The 23505-nt window shown below is 39.5% G+C and overlaps 1 protein-coding gene across 2 annotated transcripts in view; it reads right to left on the bottom strand.

The window, feature by feature from the left end:
- Positions 1–23505, bottom strand: part of LOC107599003 (voltage-dependent R-type calcium channel subunit alpha-1E-like) — a 146413-nt gene that overhangs the window by 107437 nt on the left and 15471 nt on the right. Inside the window, exons 1-4 of one of the 2 annotated variants that reach the window (XM_016290490.1) lie at positions 16193–16588; positions 15708–15974; positions 2677–2782; positions 1901–2040 (exon numbers count right to left, since the gene is read on the bottom strand). In XM_016290490.1, coding sequence (XP_016145976.1) covers positions 1901–2040; positions 2677–2782; positions 15708–15973 — 512 coding nt within the window. In that variant the 5' untranslated portion in view covers position 15974; positions 16193–16588. Of the gene's footprint in view, positions 1–1900; positions 2041–2676; positions 2783–15707; positions 15975–16192; positions 16589–23505 lie in introns of those variants that run through there. The other variant, XM_016290489.1, reaches the window with a different exon arrangement.

Genomic DNA, 23505 nt, shown 5'->3' with positions numbered 1-23505 from the left:
GTGTGTGTGTGTGTGTGTGTGAGAGAGAGAGAGAGAGAGAGGGGGGGGGTCACATCACTGTGGAGGCAGCTGTCGTAACCGTGGCTTGAGTACTGCAAACACATACCAGCTTCATCACTGTGTCTGTCACGCGACTCTGTTCCCCTTTCAGGCTCTGTCTTTACATTTATTTTGAAAGCTGAAGCAATTATGGTAAGGGGCGTTACATTTCCGACGAGTGCTTGCGGTGTTCGGCCAATCACAATGCACTGGGTCAGCTGGCCAATCAGAGCAGACTGCGCTTGTCAGAAAGAGGACTTTGTAGAAAACGAAGCGTTTGAGAGAGGCGGGGCATAGAGGACCTACAATAATGTACAGTATTTGAAAAATAATGTGTTTTTTGAACATTAAAGCATGTCAACATATTCTGTTACACCAAATACACAAAATAATGATCTTTAAAAAAGCATCATATGACCCCTTTAAGAAAGTGTGATTGCGTATCTCGCTCTCTCTCTCTAGCCTTGTTTTTCAGGTGTACGGGTTATTCCTGGTCATGGTCACGCTAATGGATGGGTTGTGAGTATTGCTGTTGTAGCCCTCTTTGCATTGATGTGCTAATGTTACTTTTGAACTTTTAATGCTTACGATTCGTAATTTGAGCATTAAGCATTTGGAAGTTGTGTTGAGAGCGATTCGTGTGTGTTATGAGATAATATGATTGGAATTGATATTGAACAGAAAACTTTGAAAAACCCTTTCTTGTTGTTGCTTGTCCTATTTTCATATAAAAGAATTGATAGTGGCTCTAATAATTTCATCTTTAATGATTAATTGAATTCAATAATTGTGGTGGTTTTTACCCCTGGCGCCCGAACCCAACCTTTTAAGGCCAAATACCGTCACAACACTTCAACCAGTCTGAACCTTATGATTACGAGACCTCAGTGCTGCTACTGTGATGTCTCTAAAATGATTATATCATGCTGCTGATGATTACTTCCCTTTATGATGTGTATAACCAACTTTGTCCTGACTTACAGGCACAGAGGTGTATATACAAGGGTGTTTGTGTGTGTTGTTATTGCTGTGTGTGCGTGTCAGGTGTCAGTATACATCTAACAGGCCCATGAGAAATTGGGGTTGAGAGGGTAAAGTCTTTCTCGCATTTTCTTTCTCTCTTAATCCAGACAAATATCCAGGGCTCATTAATAATGAAAGCGAGCTAGAATCATGTAAAATTCTCTAAGAAGCCCATCTCCCTTTGTACTTTAACACTATGACAGCGATTAATATTTCATATGTATTGTTACGTTGCACTGTGTATGTGTGTCTGCCTTTCTCTTCCTTCTTTCTCTTTTAGATAGCTGCCCTCTCTGAAAAACAGATGAAAAACATTACGGCACTGAGCATTTTGAGCAAAATGGCCACTGCCCATCACCCAGGCTTCTAAATTGTGGTTTACTCTGCAAATGAAAGCTGCAACAGCCTTTCCCTTGAGGAGAGCACTTCTTGACACTTTTGTTTTGACAGCACTAAAGCAATATCTGTTCTTGGCGATAGAGTGTTTTCAAGGTGCTGTTCATTTTTCCACTCAGTCTGGTCTGAAAGTTAACACTCTCCCCAGATGATTCAATAAAGCAGAGTTTAATAAGGTAAAATGAGGCAAAAGTCCAGCAAATTTCAGCAAATCCACAACCTTGTGTTGTGCAGCATCTTGCCAATGCAGAATGTTGCCCGCAAGGAAATACTCTCCTTTTCAACAGTGCAAAATACAAAGAAACTATCAAAAGCTTCAGCTGACTAACTCTGATCTGCAAGCAAAGGCGGAATAAAACCATGCACTGAAATTCATAACCAGTGAAGGTTTAAAATCAGCAAACCCAGCGTCATTGAGAAGATAGTAGCACTTGTTACTCACCCACTTAGGACAACAATGAAGTCCATGACGTTCCAGCCGGTCCTCAGGTACGAGCCCTTGTGGAATACAAATCCCAAAGCGATGATTTTTATTCCAGCTTCAAAGCAAAACATTCCTATAAAGTAGGGCTCTGTTTTTTCCTGAAAAAAAGAATGGATTGGGTGTAAGACAACAGAAGCTACCTTTATAAAAGGGGGAAAAAAATCTAGGTAGGGTGCTCATCAGATTTTGAATGTTCTATTCAACAAATTCATTATTAAGATTTAATCATTATTAAGCTTTAATTGAGGTTTTACTTACTGAGGGAAGAGTGCCACTACTTGTCTCTGTTTAAACAAGCACTCCTCAGAAATATGTTGCAGAAGTAAAATAGTAATGAAACACTCTTTGAATGGGAATAATTAGCTTGTGGTGAGTGATTCAATGGGGGAAACTACAGTCTGAATAAAGTTGTCAAGAACAAAGAATATGAGGAAGGAAAGAATATGAGTGCACAAGAGAGAAGGGCTGTGCTACATTTAAAGAATAGCTGTGGTCTCTAGACCATGATCCAGAATAGTAGGTTTTCTCATTACACAAATTGCTAGAAATGCATCTATAAGTAGATAACTAGGCCAAATTGATTCATTTATAACAAATTATTTGGATAAACAAATTAAAAATGTATAACTTTCAAATGAAAACAGAAAAATAGCTGAAAGAGGAGATAAGGATAGCAATGCTTCATGTGTAGTTTATATATATATATATATATGAGAGTGTAGGCGTGTTCTCACAAGTCTCTTTGACATGGGTGTCTTATCCTCTCCAGGCAGGTGCTGCTCCAAGGCCAGGACGATGCAGTTGGCGATAATGGTGGCCAGGATCATATATTCAAACGGAGTTGAGGAGGAATGTTAAGGAAGAGTACATACTTAAGACAGATTGTGCAACTGATGTCATTGGAATGCATATTAACACAAGATCACACTCTGTTACTGTGCTCACTTTGAAAAGTTAAACAGCACATACTGTCCTTGAGTATATAAAAACTTTTCATTTGTCATTACTTGTACTTGACCATAAAAAAACTAAACAATTTAATTGTTAAAATCCTAGTTCCTTGCTCAAGTCCTAATAGTACATTAATAAAACAGCCTATTTGATTTGTGAACCTGTTTGAATTGAAAAGAAACGACTTGAGAGAATGATTCACTCACAAATCTGACAAACTGAACCACTATGGATTGTCTTTAAAAATAAAATCTATATTTACTAAAGAAACTTCCAAACTATTAAAATACCTTCCTAATATTTCCAGGTTTTTCATGGTGGTGGGACCCCTAGATCATGTTTCAGTGTGCATGTGTAAAAGATCTGCACTCTTTCTCCCTCACACACACACAGCCAACAAGTGCATGAAGACCAATACCTTGTTCTGTCAAATCGAAGAGAGCAGCAGTTCACAAGATGTTTTCAGGACCCCTGGTGGTTGTGAGCTCACAGTCAGCCAATGATTTGGATGTGTACAGAAAAATGTTGGTTCCCTTTCGAAAGGGAACTCAACGCTGCGTCCTCTAGAGGGCGATAGGGGAACGCCTTCAGCGTGACCAGTGTCTGAAGCATGAAATGAAAAAACGACAATGAATTTGACATTGGCATGCGGCAGCCTATGACGTAAACAATAAAGCGAATGCGGGTATAAAAGAGCACCTGCGGAAAATGTCATCCTCTTCTTTGTCTTCAAGTACGGGAAGCACATGTGTTTGACTCACGGGGGTAAGGATGCGCTCACTGTTTGCATTCGCGGAACTACTAGAGCAGAGGTCTGTACTCAAGTTTTTTGTCAGCGTTTGCACGAGCGCGTTCGCCTCTCAAGGGAGTTGAACAAGCTTAATGCGATGCAGTCGCGGCGGTTCTGTTCTTGCCTGATTCTTGAGAGAATTTAGTGTTTGAACAGAGTGTGTTTGGCTCTCGACGGAGATTAGCCACACTGCGAGATGTGATCGCGTTGCGAATGCCTCTATGGCTGATTCTCTTTGAGAATTGAGCGCCTCTCACCCACGTTTCGGGTCTCGCGGCTGCTGAGGCAGTTAATCAGACCGATCACGGGGATTGTAGGCGGGGCATGGAAGGAATCTGACGAGGAGTGCTTTCTCTTTCAGAATTCCTTTTTGGGTTCATTTTATTTTACAGAATAGGAACTGTGTATAATGTGAGATATCTACATTATTGGTGAAGGAGGCTCCTGACTTGGTGTAATGGCAAGTTTTTGAGTTGTTAGGCTCTTGTTTGAGCCTCCTTTGAGCCTCCTCATCCTCTCAGCCCAGGACGTGAATATTTAGGTTGAGCATGGAAAAGGAGTAAATATACTGCGCACTCTGCTCCCCAGTATTTTTATTTGCAGTTATTTCAGGGTTTTTGAGGCTCTCTGTGAGCCTCCCTGATCAGCTGTTCATGAGCCTGGTAGCTCCCTCCCCCTCCCTTTGAGGGTCGCTATGCTGAGATCGCAGTTCCTAGTGTTTTTTCAACAGAGCTCTGTGGCTGTTTTAGGTTGTTAGGCTCTTGTGGGCCTCCTTGATAAGTCGCTCTTAGGTCGAGCTTTGAGTATTCCCCTCACTTGAGGTCTTCGTACTGAGTACGCTGATCCATAAGGGTGGGTGGTTGCACTTGGGGTTGGTATGTTGAGTGCTTGCTCCCTAGAGCTCTGTTCGGCACTTAGGAGCATGGTCAGTACTCCTAGCTTAGTACTCCAGCTTTGAGACGTTAGGCAGTGTGCTCCGCTCCCTAGAGCTCCGCTTAGACAGTACTATTAGCATGTAGGCTCTATCGTGAGCCTCACTAACAGTGTCTAGCGTTGAGTGTGGTCAGGTCTCCTCTCGTTTTGAGAGTCGTTATGCTGAGACCTCCACTCTTAAGAGTTCCCCTACCAGGATCGAGTGTCATTAGGCTTCCTCTCGTTTAAGAGAGTCATCTTGCTGAAGCCTCTGCTCCCCAGAGCTCCGCTTAGGCAGTAATATGAGTTGTAGGCTCTTTCTTTCTGAGCCTCACTAACTGCCTCTGGCACTGAGTGTAGTCAGGTCTCCTCTCACTTTAGACAGTCGTTATGCTGAGACCTCCACTCTTAAGAGTTCCCCTACCAGGATCGAGTGTCATTAGGCTTCCTCTCGTTTAAGAGAGTCATCCTGCTGAAGCCTCCACTCTCCAGAGCACCGCTTAGGCAGAAATATGGGTTCGTAGGCTCTCCCTTTTTGAGCCTCACTATCTGCCTCTGGCGTTGAGTGTAGCTAGGTTTCCTCTCGTTTAAGAGAGTCATTCTGCTGAAGCCTCTGCTCTCCAGAGCTCCGCTTAGGCAGTACCATTACTTTGTAGGTTCTTATGTGAGCCTCGCTAACTGTCTCTAGCGCTGAGTGTAGTCAGGTCTCCTCTCGTTTTGAGAGTCGTTATGCTGAGACCTCCACTCTTAAGAGCTCCCCTACCAGGATCGAGGGTCATTAGGCTTCCTCTCGTTTAAGAGAGTCATCCTGCTGAAGCCTTTGCTCTTTAGAGCTCCGTCTTTGGCAGAATTATGGGTTCGTAGGCCCTGTTTTTTTAGCCTCACTAACTGCCTCTGACGTTGAGTGTAGCTAGGTCTCCTCTCACTTTAGACAGTCGTTATGCTGAGACCTCCACCCTTAAGAGTTTCCCTACCAGAATCGAGTGTCGTTAGGCTTCCTCTCGTTTAAGAGTGTCTTCCTGCTGAAGCCTCCACTCTCCAGAGCACCGCTTAGGCAGAAATATGGGTTCGTAGGCTCTCCCTTTTTGAGCCTCACTAACTGCCTCTGGCGTTGAGTGTAGCTAGGTTTCCTCTCGTTTAAGAGAGTCATTCTGCTGAAGCCTCTGTTCTCCAGAGCTCCGCTTAGGCAGTACCATTACTTTGTAGGTTCTTATGTGAGCCTCGCTAACTGTCTCTAGCGCTGAGTGTAGTCAGGTCTCCTCTCGTTTTAGAGGGTTGTCATGCTGAGATCTCCACTCTTAGGAGCTTCTCTATGAGGGTTGAGCGTTGTTAGGCTTCCTCTCGTTTAAGAGAGTCATCCTGATGAAGCCTCCGCTCTCCAGAGCACCGCTTAGGCAGAAATATGGGTTCATAGGCTCTCCCTTTTTGAGCCTCACTAACTGCCTCTGGCGTTGAGTGTAGCTAGGTTTCCTCTCGTTTAAGAGAGTCATTCTGCTGAAGCCTCCACTTTGCATAGCTCCGCTTGGGAAGTATTAATGTGTAGGCTCTTGAGCCTCACTAACTGCAACTGACGTTGAGTGTAGCCAGGACTCCTCTCATTCTAGAGTGTCGTTATGCTGAGACCTCCACTCTTAGAGTTCCGTACTTTGGTAGGTAAGCTAGTCTACGACGCTGGCGAGCTTTGTGCCTGCCTGTAGAGGTGTAGAGATTGGGTCCTGGCAAAAGCGATTTGGCTGGGGCATGGGGCAGGGATGGTGTTCCTTGAGGAATCCAGTTTTGGGCACTCATCCCTCAGCATGGCGGCGTGGGTAGACCGTTCCCCTAGTGCCCTCTAGAGGATGCAGCGTTGAGTTCCCTTTCGAAAGGGAACGTCTCAGGTTATGCATGTAACCATGGTTCCCTGAGAACAGGGAACAAGACGCTGCGTCTCATTGCCATGCTTCGGCATTCCTGCCTGCGTCTCCTTCAGACAAAGAAGTGGATGACGTTTTCCGCAGGTGCTCTTTTATACCCGCATTCGCTTTATTGTTTACGTCATAGGCTGCCGCCTGCCAATGTCAAGTTCATTGTCGTTTTTTCATTTCATGCTTCAGACACCGGTCACGCTGAAGGCGTTCCCCTAGCACCCTCTAGAGGACGCAGCGTCTCGTTCCCTGTTCTCAGGGAACCATGGTTACATGCGTAACCTGAGACGATTTTGCTATGTAGGCACCTGCCAATTTCTGCCAGTGTGTGTGGGGACGACAAACAGTAAATAAAAGAGCCCAAATCTGCTTAACACAGAGAAGATAGAGGGAGTTCAGTACAAATAGAACAGGCAGCTAGAGAACAGACCTCTGGAGAAGTCTCTCTCTCTTCTGTGCCTTTCTTTCCCTAGTTTGTGTTAATTAAATTAAGCCCAGACTTTGCTTAGTTCTTGTTCTAGTAGCATAATAGCAACATGTTGGCATTGGCATAAACAGTAAAATCAACATATGTTTTGGTAAAATAGACAGTACATGTTTAGTTAAATAAAAGAATGTTATAAATACAAAGAGAATAATTTCAAAAGTAATAGTGTTCTAAAAAGGCTGTATAATCTTCAAAATGAAAGTATCTTGTGCACATGCTCTGCATGGGTTTAATACATTGAATAAATTTTTTAATGCAAAAAGTGACTTTTTTCCCCTACAGTACGGCTCTTTATCTAAAACAAATCTGACATCCCTTTGCTACAATTTGCTGTTTTGATATGTTTTTGGCTATAATTCCCATTTTTTGCTATAATTGCCATTTCTCACAGTATTTCTTTAAAAAAACATGTTGCTGGTAACTTAATACATGGATACATTATTTTAGCTTTTATTAGAAGCAAAAGAGTGTGAGAGGAACATAGAGAGAAAGAGAGACTACAGCCATTGCAATCTGAGAAAGACCAATAGAGAGACAGAGAGAGAGAGAGAATGGTATCCGTGGCAACAGGCTCTCTCCTGTCTGCCATAAGTCAGTACTCAGAGTTAATATGGTCTCTGAGCCATCAGTGTTCTCTACATGCTGCTGAATGCATTCGTACAATCAATACTGACTACACAAACATCCTTTCAATGTACCCACCACAAAACACGATACTCAATATTTCTTCAAATAAGCTCTAAATAAGTTCAGGAAATTTGGCAATATTGAATAGTCCAGCCACAGGATCACAGGTATCGCCATTACCTTCAGCGACTTTATCAGCAAATTCTCTCTTTTCCAAGCTTTCTCAGTCTATTTCTACATTTTGCTGGAATATATTTCAAAATAGCAGTGCAAGTAGTGGCAGTGGAATGTGATACAGTTCAAAGTGCTTTTCAATGAGCAAAAAGAATGAATTGCATTTCAATCCAATGAAAGCTTGGAGCATGAGAGAGAGAGAAAGTGATTAGGAGATATACAAAGAATAAATGCGTGGAAAAATAGTTTCTATTTCTGCATCATCATTCTGAGAAGCCCACAGTGAACTCTCATTGGCACTCTGAGCTTCAGTGTCACATGATCCTTCGTTAATCATTCTAATATGCTGATATGGTGCTCAATAAACATTTCACAAACTTTCTTTCTTTAATAATAATAAGCAAAATGCAAATTTTCTTTCTTTAGAATATTAAGACCAGGCACGATAAGACCAGGAACATGATTTAGGAAAGCAAACAGGATTCATTTGATTTCAATTTAGAACTCTCATTCATCAGGTGATTTTCCAAACCTGATTAAGGCAAATGAAGAGATCCTTAACACCTCCCACTGCATCCTCTGTTTCTCTCTCTCCTGTTCACTGGAGGGAGGCCTAGGGCCTAGGATTGACAGGATCAATTATTGAGTAAGTATGGGCACGGTGGGGTACTTCCTCCCTCAGCCAAACAGTGGGGATCAGAGGGGCGAACAGCTGCGGCTTCCCCACCGGCCGAGCAGCAAAGCACCCCACTCGCTTCTTTAAGCCCCTGTCCTTCCCGCAGATGCCATCGACCCACCACAACCGACCTGTCCACCTGACCTCGTGGCCAAACCAGCCCACTTCAGGAATCGAGATGCCAAATAATGACATCACCTGATGATCTCCTTCCCATGTGCATCACTAACAGAAGCAACAACACATGCTTCCACCCCTCTGCGACATTCACTGCCTACACACCCACACCCTAACAAACATGTTCGTCCTTAATGACTCCATCTGTAAGTTTTCCAATTAACCAAATGACTGCATTTCTCTCCAGACACATCTCTGTCCCTCCTCCCAGCACTCCATCAGCTTGAGCTCAAATCACACGTAGAGCGGCACTTCAAACAAAGCCTTCCTAAATTACCGCTCTCACACACAGGTTGTCGATGCTGCACCACTCAGGGCTCGTGAACATGCTGTTTTGCAAACCGGTGTGACCTTTGGTTATGCCACAGGCTATGTGTGTACATATGAGGAGAGGTGTGTCTTTTTTCATAAATTTGCTATCTATTATGATTTAATTTACAAAAGACAAATACAATTCAAAATGTAATTTAAAAAATTATATTTAATTTATTAAATGTAAAAATTCTAATTAAAAATCTATTTTTCAGTCCATATGGCAACAGAACATTTTGTTATTTGTTTTTATTCCTGATGTGCCACACCACTCAATTTGATTTCATTGGTCCAAAATCTCCTCATAACAGTGTATAAAACATTAAATATCTTCTGATTGGTTGTTAACGTCACCTTCTTTCATGTATCTTTGCTTTCGGTGTGAACAGACAAATCACTTGATGGAAACGTGCCGTGTCGCACCTGGTTAAGACACACTGGTTGCTAAATATAACAGTGTATAAAACATTAAATATCTTCTGATTGGTTGTTAACGTCACCTTCTTTCATGTATCTTTGCTTTCGGTGTGAACAGACAAATCACTTGTTGATGGAAACGTGCCGTGTCGCACCTGGTTAAGACACACTGGTTGCTAAATAAATTAATTAATTAAAAATCTATTATAAATTTACTAATGATATAACACAAATCCATGTTGACAAGCTTAAGCTTTAATAATCCTTTTGAAAAGCCAATGATTTCAGATATATTTAAAGAGTCTACAATTAAAACTTACTGCTCTGATAAAATCCCATGATGTATCACATTAGTAAATCTAAAAAAGGAAAGTTCATTACTAAAATGAAATAAGATTAGCAAAATTGGGCAGCATCCAATACTATCACATGCAAAAGCTGACTGTTCCTCCCATACAAATGAACACTGTGTAGGAGACATGCATGCATCTAAATTGGAGCAAGATGGACTTTTTTAAAGTGTGTTTGACTCTTTTGTCAAAAATAATGTTTTTTTTCTCTCTCAGAGGAGCAAACACCAAGTAATAGCTTCAATGTAACCTTGTGGAAACCATAACAACATAAACACTAGCATCCTGATGACATCTTGACTGATGTAATCAGCATCTAGAAAAACACTCAAAAAGAACTTGACAGATTAGCATGGGAGCTATTTTGCCCTTGGGAAGGTCACAATGTCTTTGTTTGACAGCGAAATGCACCTAGAAAAGTCTTCTTTTCAACAGCTGTTCCCTACATTGTTCAGCTGCATTATAATTATGAGACATGGCAGGAGGTAATACTTTTCCTGGTCTGCCACAGCTGTCATACAGTGCAACATGCTACAACAAGAACCATCCATTTAGGATGCTTGCAACAGAAATGCATACAGTATGTGGGTTAGACATATGAACCTATTCACACATTCATGTTCATTACATTGTATTTCAAAATACGTGTTGCAATACATGTATTTGAGAAAAAAAAAAATCATGCACAGTGCTCAGTCACACATTCATATAAAGCATACAAATATGCCAGAAGAGATTTTCCAAAACCTAGTGAGCTTCTAAAGCAGCATCCTAAACATCATGAAACTTCTTAAAGGTGGGGTAAGCGATTTCTGGTAGCCAATGTTGACATTTGAAATCACCAAAACAAGTTTTTTTAATAAATCTTCACTTCCTGAGAAACTGCCTCAAGTGTTTCGTTTGGGCCCACCATTACCACTCCTGTGGAGTAGTGGTAGATCTCTCTAACTACCACGCCAGAGACCCGAGTTCGAGAGATCTACCACTACTCCACAGGAGTGGTAAAGGTGGGCCCAAACAAAAAAAAAAAACAGACTTTGCAAGAAAAATACAACGAAAGGTCTTCTCGGACTGAGGTATTAACTACAGCAAAAATAATGGAAAAACCACAAGAGAAAACAAAACTCCACGAGGGGAGAAAACAAAACCAGAGAACAATTCTAACTAAAGAAAGAAACTCAGGAAACCTTACTTGGGGTAGCTAGAGAGGCTTTAGCGAGACCAGGCAGGAGACACAGGGCGAAGACTCAAAAACCGAGTGAGGAACCAGGGGAAAAATACACCACTTAAATACACTGGGGAAAACAAGGCGCAGGTGACTTGGATAACGCTAACAAGGCCACACAAGGAAGAACTAAGGCAGAGGAAAAAAACAGGGACCTCTAGGGACACGGAGACAAACTACAGGAGGTAGGATGCTGACAACTTCAGTCTGTGTGCATTGAATTTATTTTGAATTTATTTTGAATTAATTTATTAAAAATACACGAGTTTCACAATTTGAGTTGAATTACTGAAATAAATGAACTTTTCCACGACATTCTAATTTATTGCGATGCACCTGTACATATCTATGGTCTACACTGGATGTGGCGCGGCACGACACGGCAAATCCCCGACAGAAAACTGCTGCTGCGTTCTATTCATGACGTATTGACACAAATTTCAAATGATTTTCAATGGTCGCTTTGTCGCATCCAGTGTACTAGACAGACTTTAGCTGTTGCAGTGCAGACACGATGTTACTCACCTATCGAGAAGAAACAAAGCAACCTCGGCGTCCGATCGCAGGCCTTCCGCTCCTTGAGTTCTCTCCAGTGCTGGAAAGTTGATCTGATATTTACACGGGTCCTACTTCTTGCCTTATTGCCTTAAGACTTCTTTTGTTCCACAGACATTTTCATCTTTTGTTTTTTTATCCACCATCTCTATCTTTCTGTCGCTCGGCTCGGCTAATGTCCGTCCTGTGCATTGAACGCTCTCTCCTCCACATCATGAGTAGACACGCCCCTTACTGCTGATTGGCTACAAGTTTGTTATGCTACTCGGCCAGAATCAGTTTTCTAAAGCGTTTTTGAAAAATCGCTTACCCCACCTTTAAGTGAGTGATTTGGAACACCTATATACAGTAGCCAACATCTCTTCATGCTGCACAAACACTTGACTTACAATTGATCTCAATAGAGTTGGGCAATAACAACGTTTCTAATGTTTCTAATGTTTCTAATATTTCTAATCAATATTTCTTTCACCCTTGAATTTCACAGTTTCCAACAATGCATTATGGGATTGCCTTGTACCTGAAGGATATATGTGATGGTAACCTTAGAAACCTTGATCAAAACGAGGTACCTTAAGAGGTAGCATAATTAAGACACCTACCTTTTAGAACACTCTTGTTCTCAGTGCCGCACTTGCGATGCATTAAAGTGTTCCCTCCATAGGCAGTTTGCTGGGTTTTGAAACAAAACTCTTATAAGCAATTCCTCACACGAGTGTGAACAGCTCTAATGTCATAAAAAACTGCCAACTTATTACCATTGGAAATGAATGACTCCTAATCCAAAACATAATGAATCTACAACATATATTTAATTACGCTCTTGATCTTTTCTTGTAATACACTTGAGAATCACTCCCATAGGGATGTAGTTTGCTCCTTTCTCTGAGGAACAGACTCTTGCATTTATTTTGGGGCAATGCCAAGTCATTACAGTACCATTAGCAGAGCCTCCGTCTCTTTAGTCCCCTGAAGCTCTCGGTCCAAGAGCGAGAGATGTGTGACCATATGCTTAAAATCTACCTAAAGTGATCGCTGACACTGACACTTGCATTATGTCGCAAGTGAGCCATTAGGTACATGAGAGAGCCGAGACTAGATAGATGCTATAATTGAATTTACCATGCAGGCGCACACACACATTCTGAGTCACGCTGTCACAAATGAAAGAGGAAACGCACAAAGACGTATCAATCAGCGCAGACAAGCACATTTCCATGATATCACCAGCCTCAATCACTCTCCTTCTTTCATCATTAGATTGCTGAACAGCTTTTAACATTAAGCATGTTACTGTCTTACAACAGGCATCAATAAACAACCAAACCTTTTGTCACATGATCACAGCATGTACCCGCTCGAATGTCATCCCTCCTTCATGGCATTCAAAACAACAGGAATGACATTCAACACAAGGCAAGGATTGGAGTCAGCTGAAAACAAGGGAACACATACACTGACACATTATTGAAAGTCTCTCTTCTTTGGAAATTACACTTCTGTGTGAGGTTCAGATTGGTTCACACTTTACAGCCCTCGCCTGCATAGTGAGAAGTTTCTCTTTTTAGCATGCATACGGATTTGGCATTTAGATGTTTGTTTTTAGATGTGTGAGCAAATAGCTGCTTTTCTCTTTTAAAATTTGACATTAAATGTCACTCAAAGAGAACTTTTTAAAACATAAATAAACAAATAACCATACAGTACATATATTTTTGGATGTTAAAAGTGTAGGTCTGCCAATTTTCAACCAGTTTTGTATTGTTACTAAGTTACTAAGGTAGTATATGTTAATGAACAATATGACTCTTTCTCCATGTTACATGCATTCAGATATCCCCATTTATTTGTCACCAATAGTCTCCCTGATGATGCAAAACACGTCAACCAGAGAACTTTTGACAGCTCCAGAGCTCTTATTTAAACTAGAGATCAAACTTCTGCATTTTTGTATTCCCACCCACAGGCAATTGGATCAACAGATGGGTGGCACCAAAAAGTGCAAAGGTGCATTATGGGTATTGAAGGTTTTGCATAAGGGAATGAATGCTACAGCCCCTTTTTTCACTAGAATATGGGTATAACTTTTACTGTACCTTCTGATCACACTGCACAAAGTGATACTCTTCCTCAGTATTTTTTCTTGTTTTCTAATGAAAATGTTAAAATATTCTTAAATCTTCCAGTGCAAATGTTTACAAATTTTAAAATACATTTCCTTAAGCAAATTACATAAGATAATGAGTCTTGTTTTCTGTGAAATTCATCAAAATTAAGTTATGATTAAACCAAGAACAAGTTCCATACCCCACTGACAAATATTTGCTCATGTTTTAAGCATAAGCTCACTTAATTTTGATATATTTCTCAAAAAAACATATTATTTTCATTTTGCATGTCAAGTAAATGTATCTTGATTTAAGGATGTTTAGGATATTTGTATTGGGAAACAAGACAACATTATTACATTTTAGCAATATCATGACTTTTTGCTCTGACCTTTTTAAGGCCTTAATTTGTTGAAGGGCTAATTAAGACTTTTTAAGTCCCATAGAAACCTTGTAATATCTACATAAGTACATACTGTGTTCCACCTGACAATGGCTTTCAAACAACACTCTTACTTTTCCCTAAAATGACTTTAAATCTCAAACACTATTGCTTTAAACCAGCAAACTCTGTAATAACTGGATTACAGCAAGGCTTTTACTGATCCTTTACAGTTAGTCACTGATCTCTGCCTAACTTAAGTAAATGCTCAGCCACACAGTCATGTCTGGATAGTCTGCTGTGGCATTAAAAAAGGGCAAATGAAAACCCAACAATTGTTCCAGCAGTGCGCACATGTGACAACTATGGTCGATTGGCCTATCATCTCCTGTCACTGACTCATCTCATTTGCATCATAGAGAAGGCTTTTTTTAATCACACCGTTGCACTTTGAAGTCTGTAATCAATGAAATGCGTCCAAACACCTCCTGTGAGGATTATGTTGTAGATCTCTTCTCCCTCTTCTGACAAAATCATCAACGATTGTTTATATGTCTCTTCATCATCAGGAACCATCTTGACAGCGCATCAATTACAAAGAGAGCTCATAACAAAACATAAACCTCATCATCAATAGAAGACACTTATGCACAGACTGTAATTTGGAATGCTAAAACATACTATTCTTAACCCTGAATTATAAAGCCCTGCTCCTGATGTAAGCTATTGCTTTTTTCTGAGTTTGAAAACATAGTGGAACATTCATGTCCATGGTCTCTGTCCATGGTCCTGAATTCAGTTCAATGAATTATGTAGTGTAAAACAAGAAGTGTTTTGAAATTTTCAATACAACAGAATACATAATTTTTTACTTTGGTGTCATTACCAGCTCAATGAGTACAATCTCACGCACAAACCTGTCAGAAGATCTTGCACATGCAAATCACTGTTAGTGGGTCACTGAGAAAGAGATTATTAAAAAATAAATCTTTGAAAAAATTTATTTAAAACATGCTTCAGATTCTTAGCAATGTAATATTGAAAAAAAAAACATTTATATAATTGTCTTAAAAAAAATCAATGTAATAACTAAAAACTAGTCTAGTGGTGTTGAAGGCATGTGAGTATACAAACAAAGTTGACTGGCAGACAGCGTCGTTGAATTATTAATATATAAAAAAAAAAAACAGGCTTCATTCATTTTTCTTTTTAGCCTATTTTTATGCAATATTCATATATATATATATATATATAGAGAGAGAGAGAGTTATATATTTTTTACTTTATGCCCCACAAAATATTAAATTGTATTTATAAAGTCATTGTTAGTATGAATTCCATTTTGAATATGCATTTCTTACTAACTTATAGATGTCATTTTTTATAAATACAAAATACAAAAAAAGACTTGAATACACCTGTTGTACGATTTGTTTTTTTTAACTAATAGTCATTTTTTTATTACAGGGTTTTTTTTGTTTTTTTTTGTCTTAAAGTACTATGACCCTAAAGTTTCTTTATATGAACCATAGGTAAGCAAGTGAACTCCAATTAAAGTCGAGATTTTGAGGAGACTGTAGCAAATTTAACCAATAAGTTTCAGATCAGCAGAAATGAAGACAGGAGTTGCGTGCGCTTTTGAAAAGACGTGTTGGCAGCACATCTAGGCGTGTGTTTTAGGGGGCAGGGCGTGTTTTACCGTTTAGACAAAAGGATATGGCCATTCTATGATCTTCTTAGCATACTTCCTAACGATGTTGTCCTCTCCAAAGATGAAGAGCGATCTGTTGACGGTGAAGCAGTTCTGTCGGACCGGAATGGGGTTGTACAGAGCCATGGTTCGGGCTCGTTGCGCTTTGGTCTGTTTGAAGGCTGGTGAAACTCCACCTGTGGATACCGCCGGTGCATCCCGGTTCCGACTGCGCTCCGAACCCCCATCCCCGGCTCCCAGCAGACCAGGAACATCGTCTCCGAAGCGAGCCATTCTGTGTGGAGCAAAAACAGAGAAATCTAAGCCAGGTGCAAAAAAAGTACGTTTACTTCCACACAGTGAACTGCAAGCAAGCATCCAAACTGCAAGAGTTTCCCTGCTATGACAAACGACGAGTTATTAAACGACCGTTAAACCCCCCAAGCACGCGCAACACCTAGCTTACTCCAACATACATCCCTACAAACGCCAAAACACCAAAAGTAACATTACCTGAAAGCAAAATGGGGAACAAAACCGTTTATAATCCGAATATCCAGTCGTACATCCCATGAAGATGTTCTTTTGAACAGGAGGAGAGCAAACTCTTTTCTGAGGAACAGTAGAAATTAGCTCCCACTTTCAGTAGTTGGCTAAATTACACCGTGGTCAAACTAAAAAGTCATCGTTTTTAAATCCCTCCGGGTCTGTTTTGACCTCCTTCGTCACTCTTCCATCTCACTTACTTAATTTAAACGGGGTATTTTTTGGGGTATCTTTTTGAATCTTTCCACGCGTCAACGACAGTGTTCAACAAGCTCCATCTTCACTGTGTGTGCTGTGAGGCGCGGATGTGGTTTGTTTTAGGTTGGCTCTCGCGCCTGGCCACCCCTCACCATGCACAGCGCGAGTGTGTCTGAGCGCGTGCTGCCTCTCCAAACGACACAGTGCGCAAATTCATCTGAAAGCGAGACAAATAACCTCTATAGACATGCAAATACGATTCGAATAGGTTGCTTTGTTTTTCTTAAACAATAGGTTAGGATATAGCGTCAATATTCAAGTTTTGTCAATCAACGAGCGATTACAAAAGGGAGTGAAAGCATGTTTGAACCGTTCACTACATAAACCAGCCGCAGGACTAAAATATCTTTAAAACGTCTGTCACTTAATCTGCTTAAAATTAATGAGCAGAACAGTTTAAGGGCCCCGAAAGGACCTGCTAATAATAGTCAACTGCAAAGTGAGAGATCTCACGCAGAGGATGCGGCTAATAAAAATGATGATGGAAACTGCAATAGTCCATTGACCCAGTAGATCATTCCAGATTGAGGTTATTATCGCAAAACAGCACCGAAAGATGAATGAAAAGACGTGTCTCCTCTCTCTCCCTCAAAAGTGAATAGAAACTAATGATTTAGGAAGGATCAAGATCAACTGACATACTTGTTTAGAATAGTTCTGGACGGTTTCCGCTTGTAAACAGTGTTGATATGTGCATATTTCTCTCCTGATTCAGACAAGATTACTTTTATTTTTTACTGGAGAAAGCAGTATTATGGATAGAGGAACTCTATTTTAGCCTTAGGAATGGTTTGAAGTTAAAAAACATCTTACTGATGAATTTGTTTCTTACAAACACACAGATTTTTTACAAGATGTTAATTGATGGACTGGAGTCGTGTGGATTACTTGTGTATTATGATGTTTTTATCAGCTGTTTGGACTCTCTTTCTGACGGCACCCATTTGCCGCAGAGGATCTATAAGTGAAGTAACACTAAATTTCTCCAAATCTGTTCCGATGAAGAAACAAACTCCTCTGTATTTTCATTAGTTCACTTCCAGAATAAAAATGTCCTGATAATTTATATTCTAGAAGTCGAGCTAGTGCAAGATGAGCATTTGTGGTTAAAAAGTATCTAATTTTACATTTTTCGCCAGATAAGACCTTTATTCCTCGGCTGGGATTGTGTAGAGCACTTTGAAGCTGCATTGAAACTGCAATTCGGACGTTCAACCCATTGGCTCCCATTGAATTCCACTATAAGGAGAAAAATCCTGGAATGTTTTCCTCAAGAAGAGAGAAAGACATTTTGGATGACACAGGGTTGAGTAAATTATAAGGACATTTTTATTCTGGAAGTGAACTAATCCTTTAAAAAGGGCAGAGCTGTTGGCGGCGATAGCTTTTTGGGCAGCAAACCAAAATACATCACCGTTGCACTACAGGCGTCACAAGTTCGAATCCCGACTTGAGGACCGATCCCAGTCCCCATCTCTCTCCCACTTCGCTCTGATCTGTCCTATCATAATAAAGGTGAAAATGCCAGAAAATAGGGCAGAGATTTAATTTCCTTTATGGTACAAACGGACCATAAACAAATGGATAGTTAATCCATTATATTTGTCGTCAAGGACAGATTGTCTCCTGTTTTTAATTGTTCAGCTCAAATGGGATTTGACATGAGAGGCTGCAAAATATGAAACACAACTGGAGTGCCTCTAAACCAGAAGCATCTTATCATGTTTATTGCAACAGTGCATGTGTTTTACTGACTTAATTATCGTTCGTCTTTTTTATCAACAATAAACGTCACAAATTAGCTCTTTAAAGCCCTCTTGTTTCTTTCAGACGTCATAAACTAAAATGTATAAGGTATCTGTAACATTAAACATCTTCCAAAATGTCACTTAAATTGGAGAAATACAGTTTCAGCAGGAAAAAACATACCCTGTCCTGGCCAGTCTAGTGACGTGACACACTTTCTCACATCCCGTTTCATGCACAATGAGCCTGGGTTGCATTTGAAATAATCACCTTAGAAATGTCACCACAAAAGCACCGGCAACACAAAGCCCAGACGAGAGCACTTGATCACAACTCACATAGACTAAATAAAGCCCATCTATGGGATCAGTGCAGTATTTCAACCGAGCCCTAATTCAAGCGATTTGGCTAGTGTTTTCTGTGCCCTGTTACCTAGCAACAGCCTCGTCTTCTCCTCATCTCAAACGACTGGGCTGAAACCATAACTCAAGCTTATATAAATCGCATATTCAGAAAATAATCTCAGTTTTATTTTAGTGTACAACAACTGATCGTCAGTTGGAGGACAGCAGAAAAATCAGCGAAAATATATAAATGCGTGTTTGTTTGATTTAGGTTGATGCCACACAATCTTGTTTCCTATGCAGTGATTCAGAAATTCATAATTACATAGGGCAACAGGAGGACTATGAACAACAACATGAAAGAGGATATTAATTATTGTACGTGATCACTCTACATCATTCCTAAACATATACTTATTTAAAAAGGCTGATTGCACTGTGACTTTACAAAATACCAGATATACAGTAAGATAAGAATGGCAAATCCAAGCTAAGTAAATGTTTACGCAGTATGACCAGGATATCACATCACACTAAGCATGTTGAATTATTCAAGAGAAAAATATGAATGTTTAATATCTTGTCATTCTTTTTTGATGTGACGTAGTACAAGCTCACTCTAACTAGCATCCCTGCTTATTTTGCAACAATCTATAGATGGTTTCCTTTTTAACTGGTCACAAAAATATCAAAGAGCTAAAATGCATTTTCTCTGTTGTGAAGGTGAAAGCATATTTGGTTATGGCTCAGAAAACTGTGAGACACCTGTTACTCTTTGTAGTGCGTGTGAAGTGCTGATGTCCATTAGCGTTGTAGTCTACAGACACCTGGCTCTATCTAGTGGTAGCAGTTTGAAGCAACAGCGTAAAAGGAAATCTGAGTGTGCATAGACATGAGAATAACAGTGTTATTTTAGTATTACTGTTTAGATAATGTATAATATAAACTATAATAAAAATTATAGTATTTATTAATATTAATTAATTAGCGTTTGGCTTTTATTTTAATTTTAGGTCATGTTTTAGTAAATGTGTTTTTTTTGCTTTTGTAATTTTCATTATTATTTTTTAATATTTTAAATTAGCATTACTTAATTGTAGTACTTAAACTTTATTTCAATTGTTTGTTTTCAATATTTATAATTTTTGTTTGCATGTTTAAGTGTAAGTTTTCCATCTAATATATTTGTATTTCATTTTATTTCAGCTTCATTTTCAAGTTTTTTAAAAATTATTTCTGTTAGTTAACAATAACAACACTGGAGAGTAACAGTTGTTTAAAGTAATAGTCCGCCCAAAAATGGAAACTCTGTCATCATTTACCTATATGGCTCGTTTGGGATATTTCTGTGATTTTATTTATTTGTTTGTTTGTGCTTTTAAACTTTTGACAGAATCCATCCTAATTGACTGTCATTTTTGTAAAATGAAAAAGAGCCATTTGGAAATTCAATGAATTTTTTGGTTCCATGAAAAATAAATAAATAATAATGATCAAAATGACTGAATACTGAAGAGTCATGTACCGTACATATCAAAATTGAAAAGTTATCGTTCAGTAGGCTATATATCATTCTATTACCATCTGGCATCCTCACTGTACCATGGTATATCCACAGTCCACAGAATGTTTTTGTAAGAATAATGTTAATAAGATTTCAAATAATGTCTTATTTCCAAAACAGAGCCTCCTGAATCCTGGATTCCATGCAGTCTAAAACCAGTAGCATCTCCTCTATCCTGTCTAAAAAGTAGACTTAGTAAACTAAGTAAATAAATATTTGGATGACGCAATATTAGTAAATTTTAAAGAAACTTAGCCTCAGAGAGGCATTAATGAATGAGGATTATTTCAAACAACTGCCGGCTGAATACAAACATCACTGTATGAAACCTTATGGTAAAAAATTAAACAGAAAGTAAAAATCTGCAATTCTAACAAGCTCTAAGAAGTGCGCCAGACCTCCTAATCAAAGCCATAGCACAGTTCACCTATTTTTGAGATTAAATAATCCATCTCTGTAAAATACATTTTGCTACTCTGAATATTAAAATTAAGTCAAATGAATCAGAGCAGCACTGTAAATTACACTTCCTGTACAGTGGCCATTCAAATGCTTCCCTCAGGAGACAGTCCTGGCAGCATTTGCCGGAGGTTTATAACCCACATGGCAGGGAGGATGGATGGCATGCCTGGCTCTCACCCCGCTGGCACAGATAAGGGCGTCAGGGGCACAGATTCAGGGTAGGGACAGATGGGGCTGAGGACGAGGTGGAGGAAGATAGTGCTGTGTATGTGAGATGTTAGTATTCATCTGAGTGATGTGTTGGTTTGAGCAAGGTTCAGTTACGGTAAGTATCTGTAAGTGAAGCATCACTCCATGTGATCAAGTAATCAAAGAGAGATTTTTGATTATGACAATGTAACACATTGCACGCAAAAAGTGCAAGCAAAGCAATCAAGGATAAAGGTCACAAATGTCCAAGCACTGGTACAGTTTCAGACATTTTTTGTCTAAAGGAGAATTAGCTAAGTCTTAAAGTGATAGTTCACCCAAAAACTTAAATTCTGTCATTTACTCACCTCAAGTTGTTCCAAAGCTGTACGAGTTTCTTTCTTCTGCTGAGCATAAAATAACACATTTTAAAGAATGCATGTAACCAAACAGCTGACAGTCGCCACCTGTCCGATCGCTACCACATTGTTCATTTAAATGGGGAGTCATCTCAATTATCACCAGTAAAATATGGAATGCCACAAGGATCTGTCCTAGGTCCTCTGCTATTTTCGATATACATGTTGCCACTTGGTAATATTATTAGGAAATACGAGATTAGTTTCCCCTGTTATGCCGATGATACTCAACTATATATCTCAACAAGACCAGATGAAACTTCTAAATTATCTAAGCTAACGGAGTGTGTTAAAAATGTAAAAGAATGGATGACCAATAATTTTCTCCAATTAAATTCGGATAAGACAGAGATATTACTTATTGGACCAAAAGACAGTACGCCGAATCTCGTGGATTACAATTTGCAACTAGACGGATGCACGGTTACTTCCTCTACAGTCAAAAATCTGGGTGTTATATTAGATAGCAACTTGTCTTTTGAAAATCATATTTCCCATGTTACAAAAATGGCATTCTTCCATCTTAGAAACATTGCCAAGTTACGAAACATGATACCTGTTTCTGATGCAGAAAAGCTAGTTCATGCATTCATGACCTCTAGACTGGACTATTGTAATGCACTGCTAGGTGGTTGTCCTGCATCTTCAATAAACAAGCTACAGATAGTCCAAAATGCAGCGGCTAGAGTCCTTACCAGGTCAAGAAAATATGATCATATTACCCCAATTTTACATCTGGTCAGAGGAGAACTGGCCCCCCGACTGAGCCTGGTTTCTCCCAAGGTTTTTTCTCCATTCTGTCACCGATGGAGTTTTGGTTCCTTGCCGCTGTCGCCTCTGGCTTGCTTAGTTGGGGACACTTCATTTCCAGCGATATCGTTGACATGATTGCAAAGATATTATTTAAACTGAGCTGGATGTTGACATCACTGAATTCAATGATGAACTGTCTTTAACTGAAAAATGAGTGTTTACTATTGTCATTTTGCATTATTGACACTATTTTCCTAATTAATGCTGTTCAGTTGCTTTGTCACAATCTGTATTGTTAAAAGCGCTATATAAATAAAGGTGACTTGACTTGACTTGACTTCCATTGTACGGAAATAAACCTTTTGGGTGAACTATCCCTTTAACCAAGGGATATATTCACTCTATAGACCCTAGTTAGGTTTAACACCATATTGAATTTAACGGATGAAAATAAGGCTGTGAGAAACTTAGAGTCTTTACAATGGCACACACTGTACAAATCGGTATGGTGTTTGTACTTCTGTCCCTCACAGCCTCACTTTTATTCCTGTCAGAAATGAAATATGATGCTACCCTGACTAAGGTCTATTGATAATAGAGCACAGCAGTGCCACCTAATTTTTCAGCAGCCTTGGTTGTGGAAGTATTTTTTTCCATTCATTTTCTTCAAAGGGATGTCAAAAAATGATTCAATAAAGAGTTATAAGCTGTGAACCAAACCAACCATGCAGTTTCCTGTAAGGGGTAGGTTTAGGGGTAGGGTTGGTGTAGGACAATAGCACATACAGTTTGTACAGTATAAAAACCATTACGCCTATGGGATGTCCCCACTTTTCACAAAAACAAACCTGTGTGTGTGTGTGTGTGTGTGTGTGTGTGTGTGTGAGTGTGTGTGTGTGTGTGTGTGTAAACTTGACCCTCTAACACTTTATTCTATTTCAATTCTAACTACTTGTTTTCTTTCTTTTTTTAAAGAAAAATCTCCCTCTAACACTAGTGTTCTCTATTCTTTTTCTATTCTTATTTTCTTTTTATTTATTGTAAAAAAAAAAATCCTTGTTACATACAATCCATGCTATACATAGTCCTTCGCCAAAAAAGCTGCTGCCTTTGAGATGAATGATAATGCTAAAATGGATAGTTTTCTCCCAATATTATAGATTTCCTTCTCTACAACTGAAAAACTGAGTATTTCAAAAAAGAAAAAAAGTGATTGTTAATGCAGTATCACGATGCACCACAAGGGGGAGATGATGAGATAGTATAATGCTGGAAGCTGGTGTGAGACGCTTCCATGAAATGCACCTATAAGCTGTCTCCATCTATCAGCACACTCTCCAAACAAACATTACTCATCACACATGAGGTATGACTGTGGCCTCCCAATAGAGGTATGGAGAGTCAAGATGATGGAGCATCTAAAGAGAACAAGTAACCACACATACAATCTTTCACCGGCCAAACCTTTCTCAGGTTATCCCAGGTGCACAACAGGTAGGTCAGACACATTAATTAAGACCTACTTTGTAATAATGACTATAAGGA

Source organism: Sinocyclocheilus grahami, unplaced genomic scaffold, assembly GCF_001515645.1.
Source record: "Sinocyclocheilus grahami isolate Dianchi unplaced genomic scaffold, SAMN03320097.WGS_v1.1 scaffold259.1, whole genome shotgun sequence".
Lineage (NCBI taxonomy): Eukaryota > Metazoa > Chordata > Actinopteri > Cypriniformes > Cyprinidae > Sinocyclocheilus > Sinocyclocheilus grahami.
This window is presented reverse-complemented; position numbering and strand designations above follow the sequence as displayed.